At 34.7% G+C, this 13,316-nt stretch overlaps 1 protein-coding gene across 3 annotated transcripts in view; it reads right to left on the bottom strand.

The window, feature by feature from the left end:
- Positions 1-13,316, bottom strand: part of LOC132426755 (contactin-associated protein-like 3) — a 187,730-nt gene that overhangs the window by 25,720 nt on the left and 148,694 nt on the right. For all 3 annotated transcript variants that reach the window (XM_060013541.1, XM_060013543.1, XM_060013542.1), the window contains 2 exons: positions 8,077-8,204; positions 426-596 (listed from right to left, as the gene is read on the bottom strand). In XM_060013541.1, coding sequence (XP_059869524.1) covers positions 426-596; positions 8,077-8,204 — 299 coding nt within the window. The remainder of the gene's footprint in view (positions 1-425; positions 597-8,076; positions 8,205-13,316) is intronic.

Below are 13,316 nucleotides of genomic sequence, written 5' to 3'. Positions count from 1 at the left end.
TCTGACTTCATAGGTATAAGTGAGTTTATTTAAAGGTGGTTTAAATCTTAATATAGTTTTAAAAGCACTATGTGAAATTCACAAAGTAAGAAATTAAGCTTTGTCTACATACATAAACAGTATGACTAGTCAATTAAATCACATAATTTTGTGATTTAGTCAGCAGTTATTTGACCAGTTTGGTTTAATATCCTGATTGCACATAGAATTAAGACAACAAGGAATTGTATAGACTGTTGTATGTTTCGTGAATCACTGTTTCACTTTCTATTAAAAATAATTATTTAAAATCATAGAATTTTAGCATTTAATCAAGAAATACAACCGACAAAGGAAGCATGGCAATACATCAGAAATTACGTTACTAACGAGGTTATTGTTAATAACTGAGTACCCCATGGCTTTGCCCAGGGTGGGCAACTCACCTCGCAGCTCTAGCCTGATGAAGTCTGTGATCCCCAGGTTCTCTACAAACACCCCCGAAAAAGCTGTGGTCTTAAAAAAGAAAGACACATCAGCGCTAAGCTCTCCTCGGAATGTAGGGAAATGAAGGTATGAAGTCTCAGTATTGAAGGAAGCTGAATTCCAAAATGAATCTGTTTACAAGAAGAAAAAAAAAGTGAAAATAACAATGAAACAAAACAAACAACAATTACTTTTTATATTTCTAGGATTTTTACCATTCATTGCATTATTTATCTTTAAAAGCCTTCATTTTGTGGTTCTTCTGAACATGTAGCCATGACATGAATGTCCAAACAGTGATTCTTTTGAGGATTAAGAACCTGGACATGGTTGCAACTGAGTGGAGGGACAATCACTTTGGAAATGACCCATGTTTTTTTTAAAAACAATATTATTTTTTGAATTATCATCAAGTAAAATTGACTTTTTAAGGACATACAGTTATATAACTTTTAATACATTTGTGGATTTGCATAGCCATCATTAAAATCAGAATAAAAGACAGTTCCATCACCCCAAAAACCTCCCTCTTGCTATTTCCTTATAGTCACAACCTCCAACCACCCTTAAGCCCTGGCAATCATGAACTAGTCTCTGTCCCTATAGTTTTGCCTTTTCCAAATAGCATATAAATAAAGTCATGCAGCATGCAACCCTTTGAGATCAGCTTCTTTCACTCAACATAAAGCCTTTGAGATTCATTCGAGCTGTTGCATGTCAATATCTATCCCTTTCTACTGCTCTGTAATATTCCATCATATGGATCTGCCACAGTTTATTTGTCCACATTCAAGAACACTAGGGGTCTTTCCAGATTTGGTCAATTACACATAGAACTGCTATAAACATTCGTGTAAAGGTTTTTGTGTGGACATATGTTTTCATTTTTGTAGGGTAAATTCCCAGGGGTATAATCCCTGGGTCATATGGTAAGTATGTTTAACTTTATAAGATACTGCCAAACAGTTTTCCAGAGTGGCTGTACCATTTTTAATTCCCATTAACAATGTATAAGAGACACAGTTGTTTCATATCTTCACCAGCATTTAATATTGTGAGTATATATTTCTTTTATTTTAGCAATGCAAATTGGTGTGTAGTAGTATCTCGTTGTGGTTTTAATTTGCCTTCCCTAATAGGTAATGATGTTGAACATCTTTTCATGTGCTTATTTGCCATTCTTATATCCTCTTTGGTGAAGTGTGTTTTTAACTTGGGGAGAACTGACATCTTTCCTATATTGAGTCTTCCAATCCATGAACACAGTACATCTCTCCCTTTAGTTAGATTCTTTGATTCCTTTCTTCAGTGTTTAGTCACTTTTTGATGAGTTACAGATCTTATACATGTTTTTGTTAAATGTATACCTAAGTATTATATTCTTTCTAGCTATTGAAAATGACTTTGTCTTGTAAATTTCGGTTTCCATTTATACATTGCTAGCATATATGACTGATTTGTCTCCTGTTGACCTTGTATCCTGTGATCTTGTTGAGCTCACTTACTAAGACCTAGTAGGGTTTTTGTTTTTGTTTTTGCCGGGGTGGGGGGACATTCCTTGAGATTTTCTACGTAGGCAATCGTATGTATATACGTGTGAATAGAGTTTTCATTTTTGCTTTCCAGCCTGTATGCACTTATTTTCTTTCTTACATTATTGCCGTGGCTAGGACTTCCCATATATCAAAGTTGTTGAATAGATGTGGTGAGATTGGATATCCTTATCTTGTTCCCATCCTTAGGGGGAAAGCATTCAGTTTTTCACCAATTATTATGATGCTAGCTGTTTTGTACAGATACTGTCCTATTAAGTTTAAGAATTTTCCTTTTATACCTAGTTTGCTAAGAATTTTATTATAAATGCTATTATGATGTAAATTATCATGTTGAATTTGTTATCATAATAATTCAAATTATAATGTTCATATTAATTGATATAGAAAAAGCACCTGGAGTGATTTTTCTTCCTTAGACTGTTAACGTGGTAGATCAAACTGATCATCTTCCAAATACTGAATCAGTCTTGCATCATGGGATAAACTGCAGTTGTTGGTGGTGCATTTTTAAAAATATTCCTGGATTATTTGTTAATGTTTTGTTGAGGATTTTCGCATCTGTGTTGGTAATAACATTATCAGTAGTTATCATTTTTTTGCACTTCTTCGTCTAGTTTGGGTATCAAAGCAATGCTCTCCTTAAAATGTTGGAAAGAATTTCCTCTTTTATTTTCTGAAAGAGGTTGTGCAGATATGGTATTATTTCTTTGGTAGAATCATCAGTGAAACAATCTTGGTCTGGATTTCTTTTTCAGAAGGTTTTTAACTACAAATTCAATTCCATTAATACTATTAGGTCTATCCCAGTTGTCTGGTTTATCTTAAGAAAGTTTTGGCTGTTAGTGGTTTTTAAGGAATTGGTCCACTTCATCTATGTTGTAGAATTAATACGTGTAGAGTTGTTTGTAGTATAGTTTTATTATACTGTTGATGTCTGTGGGGTCTGTAGTGTTATCCCAACTCTCATTTCTCATATTGATAATTTTTATCTTCTCTTTTCTTTGGATAGTTTTCTTCGAGGTTTATCAATTTTATTAATATTTTAAAAGAATCTTTCTTTGTTTTTATATACTCTGATTTTAATTTACTTGATTTCTATTCTTTATTATTTCCTTCTTTCTGCTTGCTTTAGGTTTATTTTTCTCTTCTATTTCTAGTTTGGTTTTTTTTTTTGGGTGAAGTCTTACATTATTGAATTGAGATCTTTTTTCTCTCATAATATAAGCATTTATTGCTCTCAATATCCCTCTAAGCACTGCTATAACTGCATACTACCAATTTTGATACATTGTACTTTAATTTTCATTCAGTTCAATATATTTTATCGTATCTATTGAGACCTTTCCTTGACTCAGGTATTATTTGACAGTTTGGTGTTTAATTTCTAAGTGTTTTGAGACTTTCTCACTATCTTTTTTATTTATTTCTAATTTAATTCAATTATGTCAAATCTTGCATTTTGTAAGATTTAAATTGTTTAATATTGGTTAAAGTTTGTTTTATGACACTAAATATGCTGTATCTGGGTTAAAGATTCATGTGCATTGGCAAAGAATGTGTATTCTACTGTTGGTAGAGTATTCTATAAATGTCAATTAGATTCATTTGTTTTCTGGTGACATTCAGGTCTTCTATATCCTTGCTGATTTTCCCTCTATTAGTTCCATAAGCTAATGAGAGAGCAGTATTGGACTTTTTAATGATAATTATGAATTTCTCTATTTCGCCTTTCCACCCTGTCAGTTTTTGCTTTATGTATTTTGAAGCTCAGTTATTAGCATACACATTTAAGATTCTTCAGTCTTCTTGGTCCTTTTTTATATGTATTAATTTTCTTTGCTTGCAAGCAAAAATTTTAGTAAAAACTCCAGATTTCTTTAAATTCATGTTTGTGTAGTATATCTTTCTCCATCATATTCTTTTATTATGTCATTATATTTGAATTGAATTTCTTATAGACAGCCTATAGTTGAGTCACAACGATTTGTCTTTTAATTGGTTTACTTAGACCACTTACATTAAATACAAATGTTGATATGTTAGTTCTATCATTTTATTATTTTTTCCTATTTGTTCTACTTTTTTATTCTTCTGTTTTCCTTTTTCTGTCTCCTTTTGGGTTATTTAAACATTTTTCAGTATTCTATTTGTATAGCAGTTTCTTAATTGGTTCCTTTAAGGATTACAATATATATACTTACCTTTCTTAGTATGCTTAGAATCTATGTTTTAACCACTTCAAGTGATTTGTAAAAACTTTGACAACAATTTTGTCCTGTTACCTACTCGTGTTTATGTTGTTGTTGCCATGTGTATTATATCCACACAAAATTAATACCCTGTGACCCTGTGAAATAATGTATTTTTTGCTTTCAACCCTCAGATATATTTAAAATAACTCAATAGGAGAATAATCTATAAATTTACCCAGTTATTTACCATTTCTAATGTTGATTTTTTTTATTCCCAAAGTTCAAAATTTCCTTCTGATATCATTTCCTTTCTGTCTAAAAAAACTTCCTTTAGAAATTCTTTTAAAGGATGGCTTCAGGCGATGAACGCTTTCAGCTTTCTTTCATTTGAAATTTTAAAAAATTTTACCTTCATTCCTGAAGTATATTTTTGCTTAACATAGAATTCTGGACTGACAATTCTTTACTTTCAGCACTTGAGAAATGTTTTGCCACTTCCTTCTGACCTCTATATTTCTGATGAGAAACTTATTGTCATTTGAATTGGTGTTTCACTATAGGCAATGCATCATTATTCTCTCTAGCTGATTTCAAAAAGTTTCTCATTGTCTTTAGTTTTCACATCAGTTTGTTTATGATATGTCTAGATGTGAATTTCTTTGAGTTTATACTGTTTCAGGTTCATTCAACTTCTCAAGTCTCTCTTTTGCCAAACTTAAAGTTTTCAGCCATTAGTTTTTCAAATATTTTTCAGCACCAGCACTCTTTCCTCTCTCCTTCTGGAAATTCAATTACATGAATGTTATATCTTTTATTATTAATCCACAGGTCCCTGAGGCCCTGTTCATTTTTTTTTTTAACCTTTTTTCTTTCTCTTGTTCAGATTGAATACTTTCTATTTATCTATCCTCAATGTCATTGACTGTTTCATCTCAAATCTGCTATTTAACCCATCCAGTGCATCTTTCATTTCCATTACCGTACTTCTTATTTCTAAAGTTTCCATTTAGCTCTCCTCTATATATCCTATTTCTTTGCTGAAACTTTTTCTTTTTCTATTTGTTTCAAAAGCATTGTTAGAGTTGTTAGAGTTTTTGTGTAATAGCTGTTTTAGTGTCTTTATCAGATAATTCTAACCTCTGTGTCATTGGTATCTGTTGATTACCTTTGCTTATGCAAACTTGGATTTTTCTGGTTCTTTGTATGCGAAGTAATTTTGGACTATTTCCTAGATCTTTAAAATATTATGTTAACAAACTCTGGGCTTTGCTTAAATTCAAAGTGCATGTTGATATTTTTCTTATTTTGCAGGCAGCTGTCCTGGTTAGGATCTGGCCACACATTCCAACCTGTCCTCTGTGCATGGTCCATGGTTCCTATGGCTGTCCAGTTTTCAAAGCTTTTGCAGTACTATTCAACTCTGCCTCACTTCTGCACCACTCAGTGGCCAGTCTGAGTCCTGGATGGTAGCCTCTTCAGTTCTCAACTTTGGTCTATAATTAGGAGCAGATCCAGGCATGTGTAGCTCTGAGGTGAACCCAGGACTTCATAGACAACTTGTGGCATCACTCTCTTGAACTCTTCCCTCTCTGTGCTCTTCCAGATACTTTCCAATTCCCTGCAGCTCCCTTTTCAATCATACAACCAGAAAACTAGGGCTCTATTCAGCCTGATTTATTGTGCTTTCCTATTCACTCCTGCACCTGTACATATGTCCATTGCCTAGTGATAGGTGAACAGAGAAAGAAAACAAAAGTAACATGAGTCTGCCACTGTCATAGAGTCAGGGCTCCCCTGTCCAGAGCAGAAGATGCCTTTCCTTGGAGTTCTGGCTCTTGTGTGTTTCTGAGGCAGCTTCTACCACTATTGCCATGGGGCTGCCTGGGAACTGGAACCTCAGAAAACAGAGAGAAGGGGAGAAATGAGACTACTGTGCTCTCTCACAGTTAGGAGCTCCCTGTCCCCTCCTCCAACCAGGACTAGAGGACTTCTTCTGGGACTCTCTCCATCTGGGACCCAGCGGCTGAGAGATACTGGAGGAAAAAATAAATGGTCAATTTTGCTTTCTCTTCCCTGCTGCTATTTGCTTTCCAGAGTCCTGAGATAACTGCTTCATGCATTCTGTCCAGGTTTTATGGGTGAGTTCAGTGAGAGAGATGGGGTGGGTTGTATTTGCTTCACCTTATCCAGAAAGAGAACTGTGGTTTGCATATTTATGAGTGAGAAAAATAACTATACTATCATCGAGTCAAGGCACGTTCATAGGCTTTCTACATTTTGACTATCTGCATCTCAGTATTTTTATTATCTGAAATAGGACCCTCTTTTTCTTCCAATAGCAAGGTTCAGAAATGCCAGGGTTCCCTCACATGGCAACACCTCCTATGGGGTTCCAGGGAGGGTTGTGGTTCCACAGGCCCCACTGTGGTACTGCCTGGCTCAGAGGGCAACATGGCTACTGTGGCCTTGGTGGACATTGTACTTTGGCCTCTCCTCTGAGATGAGTGCCAGAAGAGAGTTTGGGGCAGAGGACTGACGTGACCTGATTTTATTCCCTCTGGCTCTTGTGTGGAGTATCAGCTAAGTGGGCAGAGACAGTAGCAGGTAGGCCAGTTATGGGGCCACAGCAACAATCCAGGTACAGGTGGTAATGGAGATAAATTCTGGATCCATTTTTGCAGTTAGAACCAATAAGATTTGCTGATGAATTAAATGTGGGTTATGATAGAAAAGAGAAGTTATGAGTGACTGTAATGTTTTCAGTCTAAGAAGCAACAGGAAGAATGGAGTTGCTATGCATTGATTTGAGGAAGGTTGGTGTGGAAATGCTTTCTTTTTCTTTTCTCATTTTTTTGACAAGTTGGGTTTGAAATGCCAATTGGAATGAAGAAGTACGGAATAGCCAGCTGGATGCAGGAGCTGGGAGCTCAGGAAGACTAGGTATAAGTATAGGCGTGGAGGTCACTGATGCCCATGCCGTATTTAAAGCCATGAGATGATGGGATAAGATCACCAATTGAGAGCAGAGAGGAGAGAGGGCGGAGCATAGAGCCCTGGGGAACCCCAACGTTATCCTGCTGGCGAGGTAAAGGAAGGTTGGGGAGAGGAGGGTAGGAAAATTTTGTGGTATGCTGGCCACCACGTAAAGAAAATGAATTAAAGAAGTTTGAATCATGGGAGGAATCCAAAGTTGCTGACAGGTCAACTCAGATGATATCAGGGAATAAGAATTGGATTTAGAAATGTTGAGTTCTCATTGGTGACAGGAAAAAGCAGTTTCTGGGGAGATGGAGGAGAAGGACTGATATTCAAGAGAGAGTAGAAGTTTGAAAATTAAAGATAGAACTCATATATTTTATTTCAGTTATTTTGGGGGCATGAAGGATACACAAGATGCAGTTGGAGGGGTAAGTGGAGTTAGGAGCATCGAGACTTCCTGTGTAAAAATTCAGAATCGTCAGAAGGCATTAATGACTAGATACACTTGATGGGTTCTGTCCTCTCATTTTCTCCTTATCTTACCAATTTCAGGCATGTCAGCATTCAGCAAAGTGCCTTATACTTAGTAGGTACATATTAGATGTTTGCTGAACAAGTGATATATTTCAGATGATTCCATGAATCTTTGCAGCACAGTCTCATGTAAATGTCATATAAAAGATACCTCTACATAATCCAGAGGTAATATGTTTTTTCTCAATTACATTAACAATATACACTTATTTTATAAAGTTAATACATTCCTAATGAAGTACAGATTATCAGTACAGACAGTGTTTTTATGAACCCAGGCAGTTCGATTTCTCTTAAAAGATTGAAATGTATTAGCAGGGATGAAGACAGTTCCTCTTGCCACTACTTACTGTCCCCCGAGCAGAGAAGAGGCCCCAGTGTATAAGCCACTTCAGAATGTGGTCGCCCTGTGTCTCTCATCACAACCTGAGTGACCGGCAAGTGCTTCTTATGGGAAAGGACTACTGTGTTGCTGGTCCTAGAAAACAAATACAACCACCTTAACATTATTCTGAATAATGTACAGAAGAGTAATAGTCTTTGATTGCAGTTCAAGGGGTATTAAGCTAAATTTGTAAGTACATAACAGTAGGGAAATCAAACATCTCATCTGAACACTTACAAACATACTAATATATTGAATGAGGTCTTCTGAGGACCAGAGACCTTTGTTCATCTACGTGACCATAGAGAAGAAAGCAGGCAGGTCCAAAATTATGGTCATGGATACAGGCATGAGATTACATTTCAGTGCAATTAGCAGCTCATTGTTCTTTCCAATTCAGCCACTGTGTAATACTTAAACGCAGAATTTACAGAAGCAACAGCAATCTTCCTTCATTAAAAAAAAAAAAAAAAAAAGACAAAAAACAAAACCACCTGACTGACAAGACTTAGGTTTTCAATACTTGGACTTTTTTTTTTTTTACTAAAGTTTCAGAAATTCCTACTGTGGTTATGAGGCATTTCCTTATTTGTTGAAGCCATAAATTTAAAAACAAAATCAAAACAAAATACTGATTCAAAACCATGATGAAGATATGATACAATATATTCTTAAAATTAATAAATGGGCTAGTGCATGGGAAAGTGCTTTGCCAAAGATTGTCACCATCCATTCATTCGACAAACACTTATTATGCTTCTATTTGCCAGGCCCTGTGTGTTGGGGATGTAAACATAAAACCCACCATCAATGCCCCCCAGTGGATGTTATAAATAATAACAATACCAATAATATCATCATATAAGTGACTATTTGGGGACATATTAATATCTATGGTTTAATACAATAGGATTGGAACAGGAGCCAGAGGACCTGGCTGGTAAGTTGGTTGTACAACCACCGTCCTCTCTGGACAAAGTAGGAAGGTTTTTCTATACCTTGTAAGCTGTTCATATTTTTCATTGTATACTTCAATTACATACGTACTTCTGATTTATGAACAAATACTAGTTTGTCTAATTTATTGTTCTGTGTAGAACCTAGTAAGTTTTAATTCCAAATAATTACAAAGCCACCACTCACTCTTGTATATACAAGTTGAAACATTTGAAACTGCCACTTTTGCAGGTCAGAAAATCAGCTGTTTCACATGGTTCAACCTGACAGCTTTCCTGCAAAAAAAGTCTTCCTAACTTAATCATTCCAATTCTGCTAGGCATCGAAATATTCTTTTAAGTTAGAAAATGTAAAATTATTAAGATTTTTATTTTGTTTAAAAATTTGAACAAAGTGACTGGCAGTGCATATGGTAAGATATGAAAAATATGAAATAAAACCCTAAAATTTAAGAAACAATTTTTAAAAATCAGATTGCGTCACAGAATCAGACTGAATTAAACAACATGGCTTTATCTGGTGAAGCCCCTGCAACTCCTGCTGTTAGAAGTACACAGGCTTCATCCCAAGCACATAACACCTGACTTTGTTGGGAATGGTATTCACAAGCTAGAAGATGTCACTGGATTATGCGGGAGCGGGTCAGTCTGGAAACTTATTTTATTATAAACACAGGGAGAGCACACCAAATCAATTCCTGGTATTTAATATCAGTAAACATTACAAATAGTATTTTAATTCCCGTGATTGCTATTTTGGTAGAACATCTTAGAGGAAAAATGTAAGTGCATAAGTTCTTCATTGAGGATCTTTGAATTTTAAGGAACATTTTTTTTTTTTTTTTTTTTTTTTGTGGTACGCGGGCCTCTCACTGTTGTGGCTTCTCCCGTTGCGGAGCACAGGCTCCGGACGCGCAGACTCAGTGGCCATGGCTCACAGGTCCAGCCGCTCCGCTGCATATGGGATCTTCCCGGACCGGGGCACGAACCCACATCCCCTGCATCGGCAGGCGGACTCTCAACCACTGCGCCACCAGGGAATCCCTTAAGGAACCCTTTAAAAGCTACACTTTCTATATAGCAAAAAGCTACATTTTAATTCTGTTTTTAACATTGACAATGCATTCACAGCCCTGAAAAAAACTTTAAAAAAATCATAATGCATGTAGTGTGCATTAAGGCAGATAGCATCATAAAGTCTTTTTGTCCTTTTGTTGTTTGCAAAGTACCTTCCTGAATCTGAGAAAAGTTTAAACTCTTCTTATTTAAAAATTCTTTATTTGTACAGGTCATTCCCACTGTCCATGCTTTATGTAAGATATTATATGCCATGTTCACCAGACTCATTCAAAACTGCCTAATTTTTAGTTACATCTGTTTTCTTCTTGCTTCTCAATTGTTTCCAAAATCTGTAAAGACTGCATGAATATCTAGGTATGAAAATTTCTCACAAACAGTTTTAAACATTCAGTAAGAGAACTTCCAAATCCACCTTTTTTTGGTTTTAGTTTCTAATGCTCTAGAAATTCTTCTGAGTTTTTTTGTTTGTTTGTTTGTTTTTCAGTAGACTTTTTTTTGAGGTATAATGGAGTTTTGACTACTTTGAGTTGTTGGGAAAGCTGCAGGGGAGAAATACTAGGTCAACTTTAAGTTTTATAATTGCTGGGGAGAAAGAGAGACTGGCGACAACATAATTTTCATCACCCAGAATTACACATTTTTAAAGCTCCCAGGCTCTTTTTTGGGGTTAGCTGTTCTACTGGCTCATCCCTTCGGCAAACTCACACTGTATTAATTACTGCGGCATCATAAGACTTATTCATGTCTGGTAGGGCTGGTCTCCCCACATTGTTTCCATTTTCAGAATCGTCTTAGCTATTCATGTACCATTCTTTTCCAAATAAATTTTAGAACCTGTTTGTCACTACCCCCCAAAATAAACAAATGTTTAGCATTTGTTTGGAATTAAATGGAATCAAGAAAATTATTTGGAGGAGAGATGCTTAGTTTTCCTATTCATGGCAGTGGTGTGATGTCTCCATTTATTTAGGTCTTCTTGTATTTTCATAATAAAGTTTTATGATGTCTTTTTTACAAAAGTCTTGCATATTTTTGTTATCTTTATTCCAAGGTACTATACCCTTTTGTTCCTTCTGCTAGTAGTTTTTATATTTTCTTATAGTAACACATTTTTGATAAGAATCCAGTTATTCTAAGGTTCAGTCAGTAGCCTTACCAAACTCTCATTAATTTCAATAATATTTCTGTATATTCTCTTAGGTTTTCTTTGTTGAAAACGATATTTTCTATGAGTAATGTATCTTTATTTCCTTGTTTCCAGTCTTTCCAATTGTGGTTTTGAATTGCCTCATGTATATTTTTTAATCTTTCTATTATTCATTTCTCACCTAATTGCATTGTAATCAGAGAAACTGTTCATAGGATAACAACTACTGTAAAATTTTTTGAGTTTTGCTTTATGGAATATTGAGAAAATCAGTTTGCAAAAATGCACTACATGTGCTTGAGAAAATTATGTATTCTACAATTTTATGTTCCCAACAAATCAAGTTGTTAATTTCATTTGAAAATATTCTATCTTACTAATTTTTGTTCATTTGATTACCAATTACAAACAGATGTACATTTAAACCTCTTCTTACCATGGTTGATTTGTAAATTTCTTCTTTCAGTTTCGTCAATTTTTTTCTGTATACATTCTGAGTCATTTTTATTAGAAACATACAAGTTTATTAGCATTGTTGTTTTTTTATAGTGAAATTAAGCAATATCTTATAGTAATAGTGATCTTTGTCCACATTAAACCTTAAAATTTTACTTACTTTTTCGTATATTTGCCTGGTAATTTTTTTTTGGCATTTTGTTTTCAATATGCCCAGGTTTACAAAGAAGACATATTTGTTTTTAATTCAATATGACATCTGGATTTAAATGGTTATTTTTGTCATATTTATTGTGCATGATTACTCACACAGTTTTTATCTTGTACTTATTGCTTTCTCTTTTTTTAAATTCTCATTTTCTATCTTCTTTTGTATTAACTAAGTTTTTAAAATCCCATTTTTTCTTTCTTCCCTCTACTGATTTGAATATTACATGCTTTGTTTCTATTATTTAAAGGTTACACAAATTTTAAGACATAAACTTTAAGCAATTTAATTCTAATAAATATTTACAAAACAAGTTTTAAATTTCAATAATATTTTTATTTCTAAACATTCTTTTAGTTCTTTTGTAAACCACAATCATCTCTGTTAATAGGATCTGACTGTTTTCTCGTGTTTCAAATTCATACATACAGTTACATGTTATCAGTGTCTAGTATTTTCTTTTAGTTTTTAACCTCTGAGTTTACAATTTTTTTTCCTCAATATTTCCTCCTGCCTCTGAGACCTTCCTTATAAGATCACTTTCTTTCATTCTGAAAACCATTCTTTAAAATTCTGCTTGTGGAGTCTGCTAGTGGTAAATTTCTTCAGTGTCTGTTTGTCTGGATTTTAATTTTATTCCACTTTTTAAAATATCAGCTGGGTAAACACTGGGAGTTTGACAGTTATTTCACTTCCACCCTGTGAGGGGTGTGTCCCGCCCTCTGTGGGCTGGGTCCTGGGCTGTTCAGGGGTGTCTGCTGGCTGGCTGTCTTTCCTTTAAGAGTCTTGCTTTCATCTCTGCTCCTTTTAACATTCTCTTTGGTGTTTTTGATTTCACCATGGTGTGTCTAGATATGGATCTACTTTTATTTATCCTGCTTGGTATTCTAATGTTTTCTCAAATCTGGACATTTTTCTGCTATTTGAATATTTCCTCTTCTTCATTATCTCAAATCTTCTCTTCTGAAACTTTAATCAGACACATTTTCAATCTTCTCCACATGACTCCTCCATGTCACCGCTTTTCTCGATCCCATTTTGCTTCTCTCTGTTCTGTGTCATTTATTTACACATATTTTCCATTTCACCAATTTTCTGATCACTTGTGTCTAATATCTGATCCAACAAATCTTAAATTGGGTAAATATTATCATTGGCTAATATTCTTTTGCAAATCACAATCATCTTTGTTAATAGGATCTGATCATTTTCTCATGTTTCAATTCCAGTTTTGATTTTTCAAGCAGCTCACATATTTATTTTATCTATGTTTTGAATGTATCCATGATCTGAGACTTTTAGGCATCTCATCTACACTTTGTGGTTTCTTCTGCCTCCCACATCTGTCCTCTGGTGTT

This window comes from Delphinus delphis, chromosome 6 (assembly GCF_949987515.2).
Source record: "Delphinus delphis chromosome 6, mDelDel1.2, whole genome shotgun sequence".
NCBI lineage: Eukaryota > Metazoa > Chordata > Mammalia > Artiodactyla > Delphinidae > Delphinus > Delphinus delphis.
Note: the sequence above shows the minus strand (reverse complement) of the source record. Positions and strands in the feature narration are given on the sequence as shown.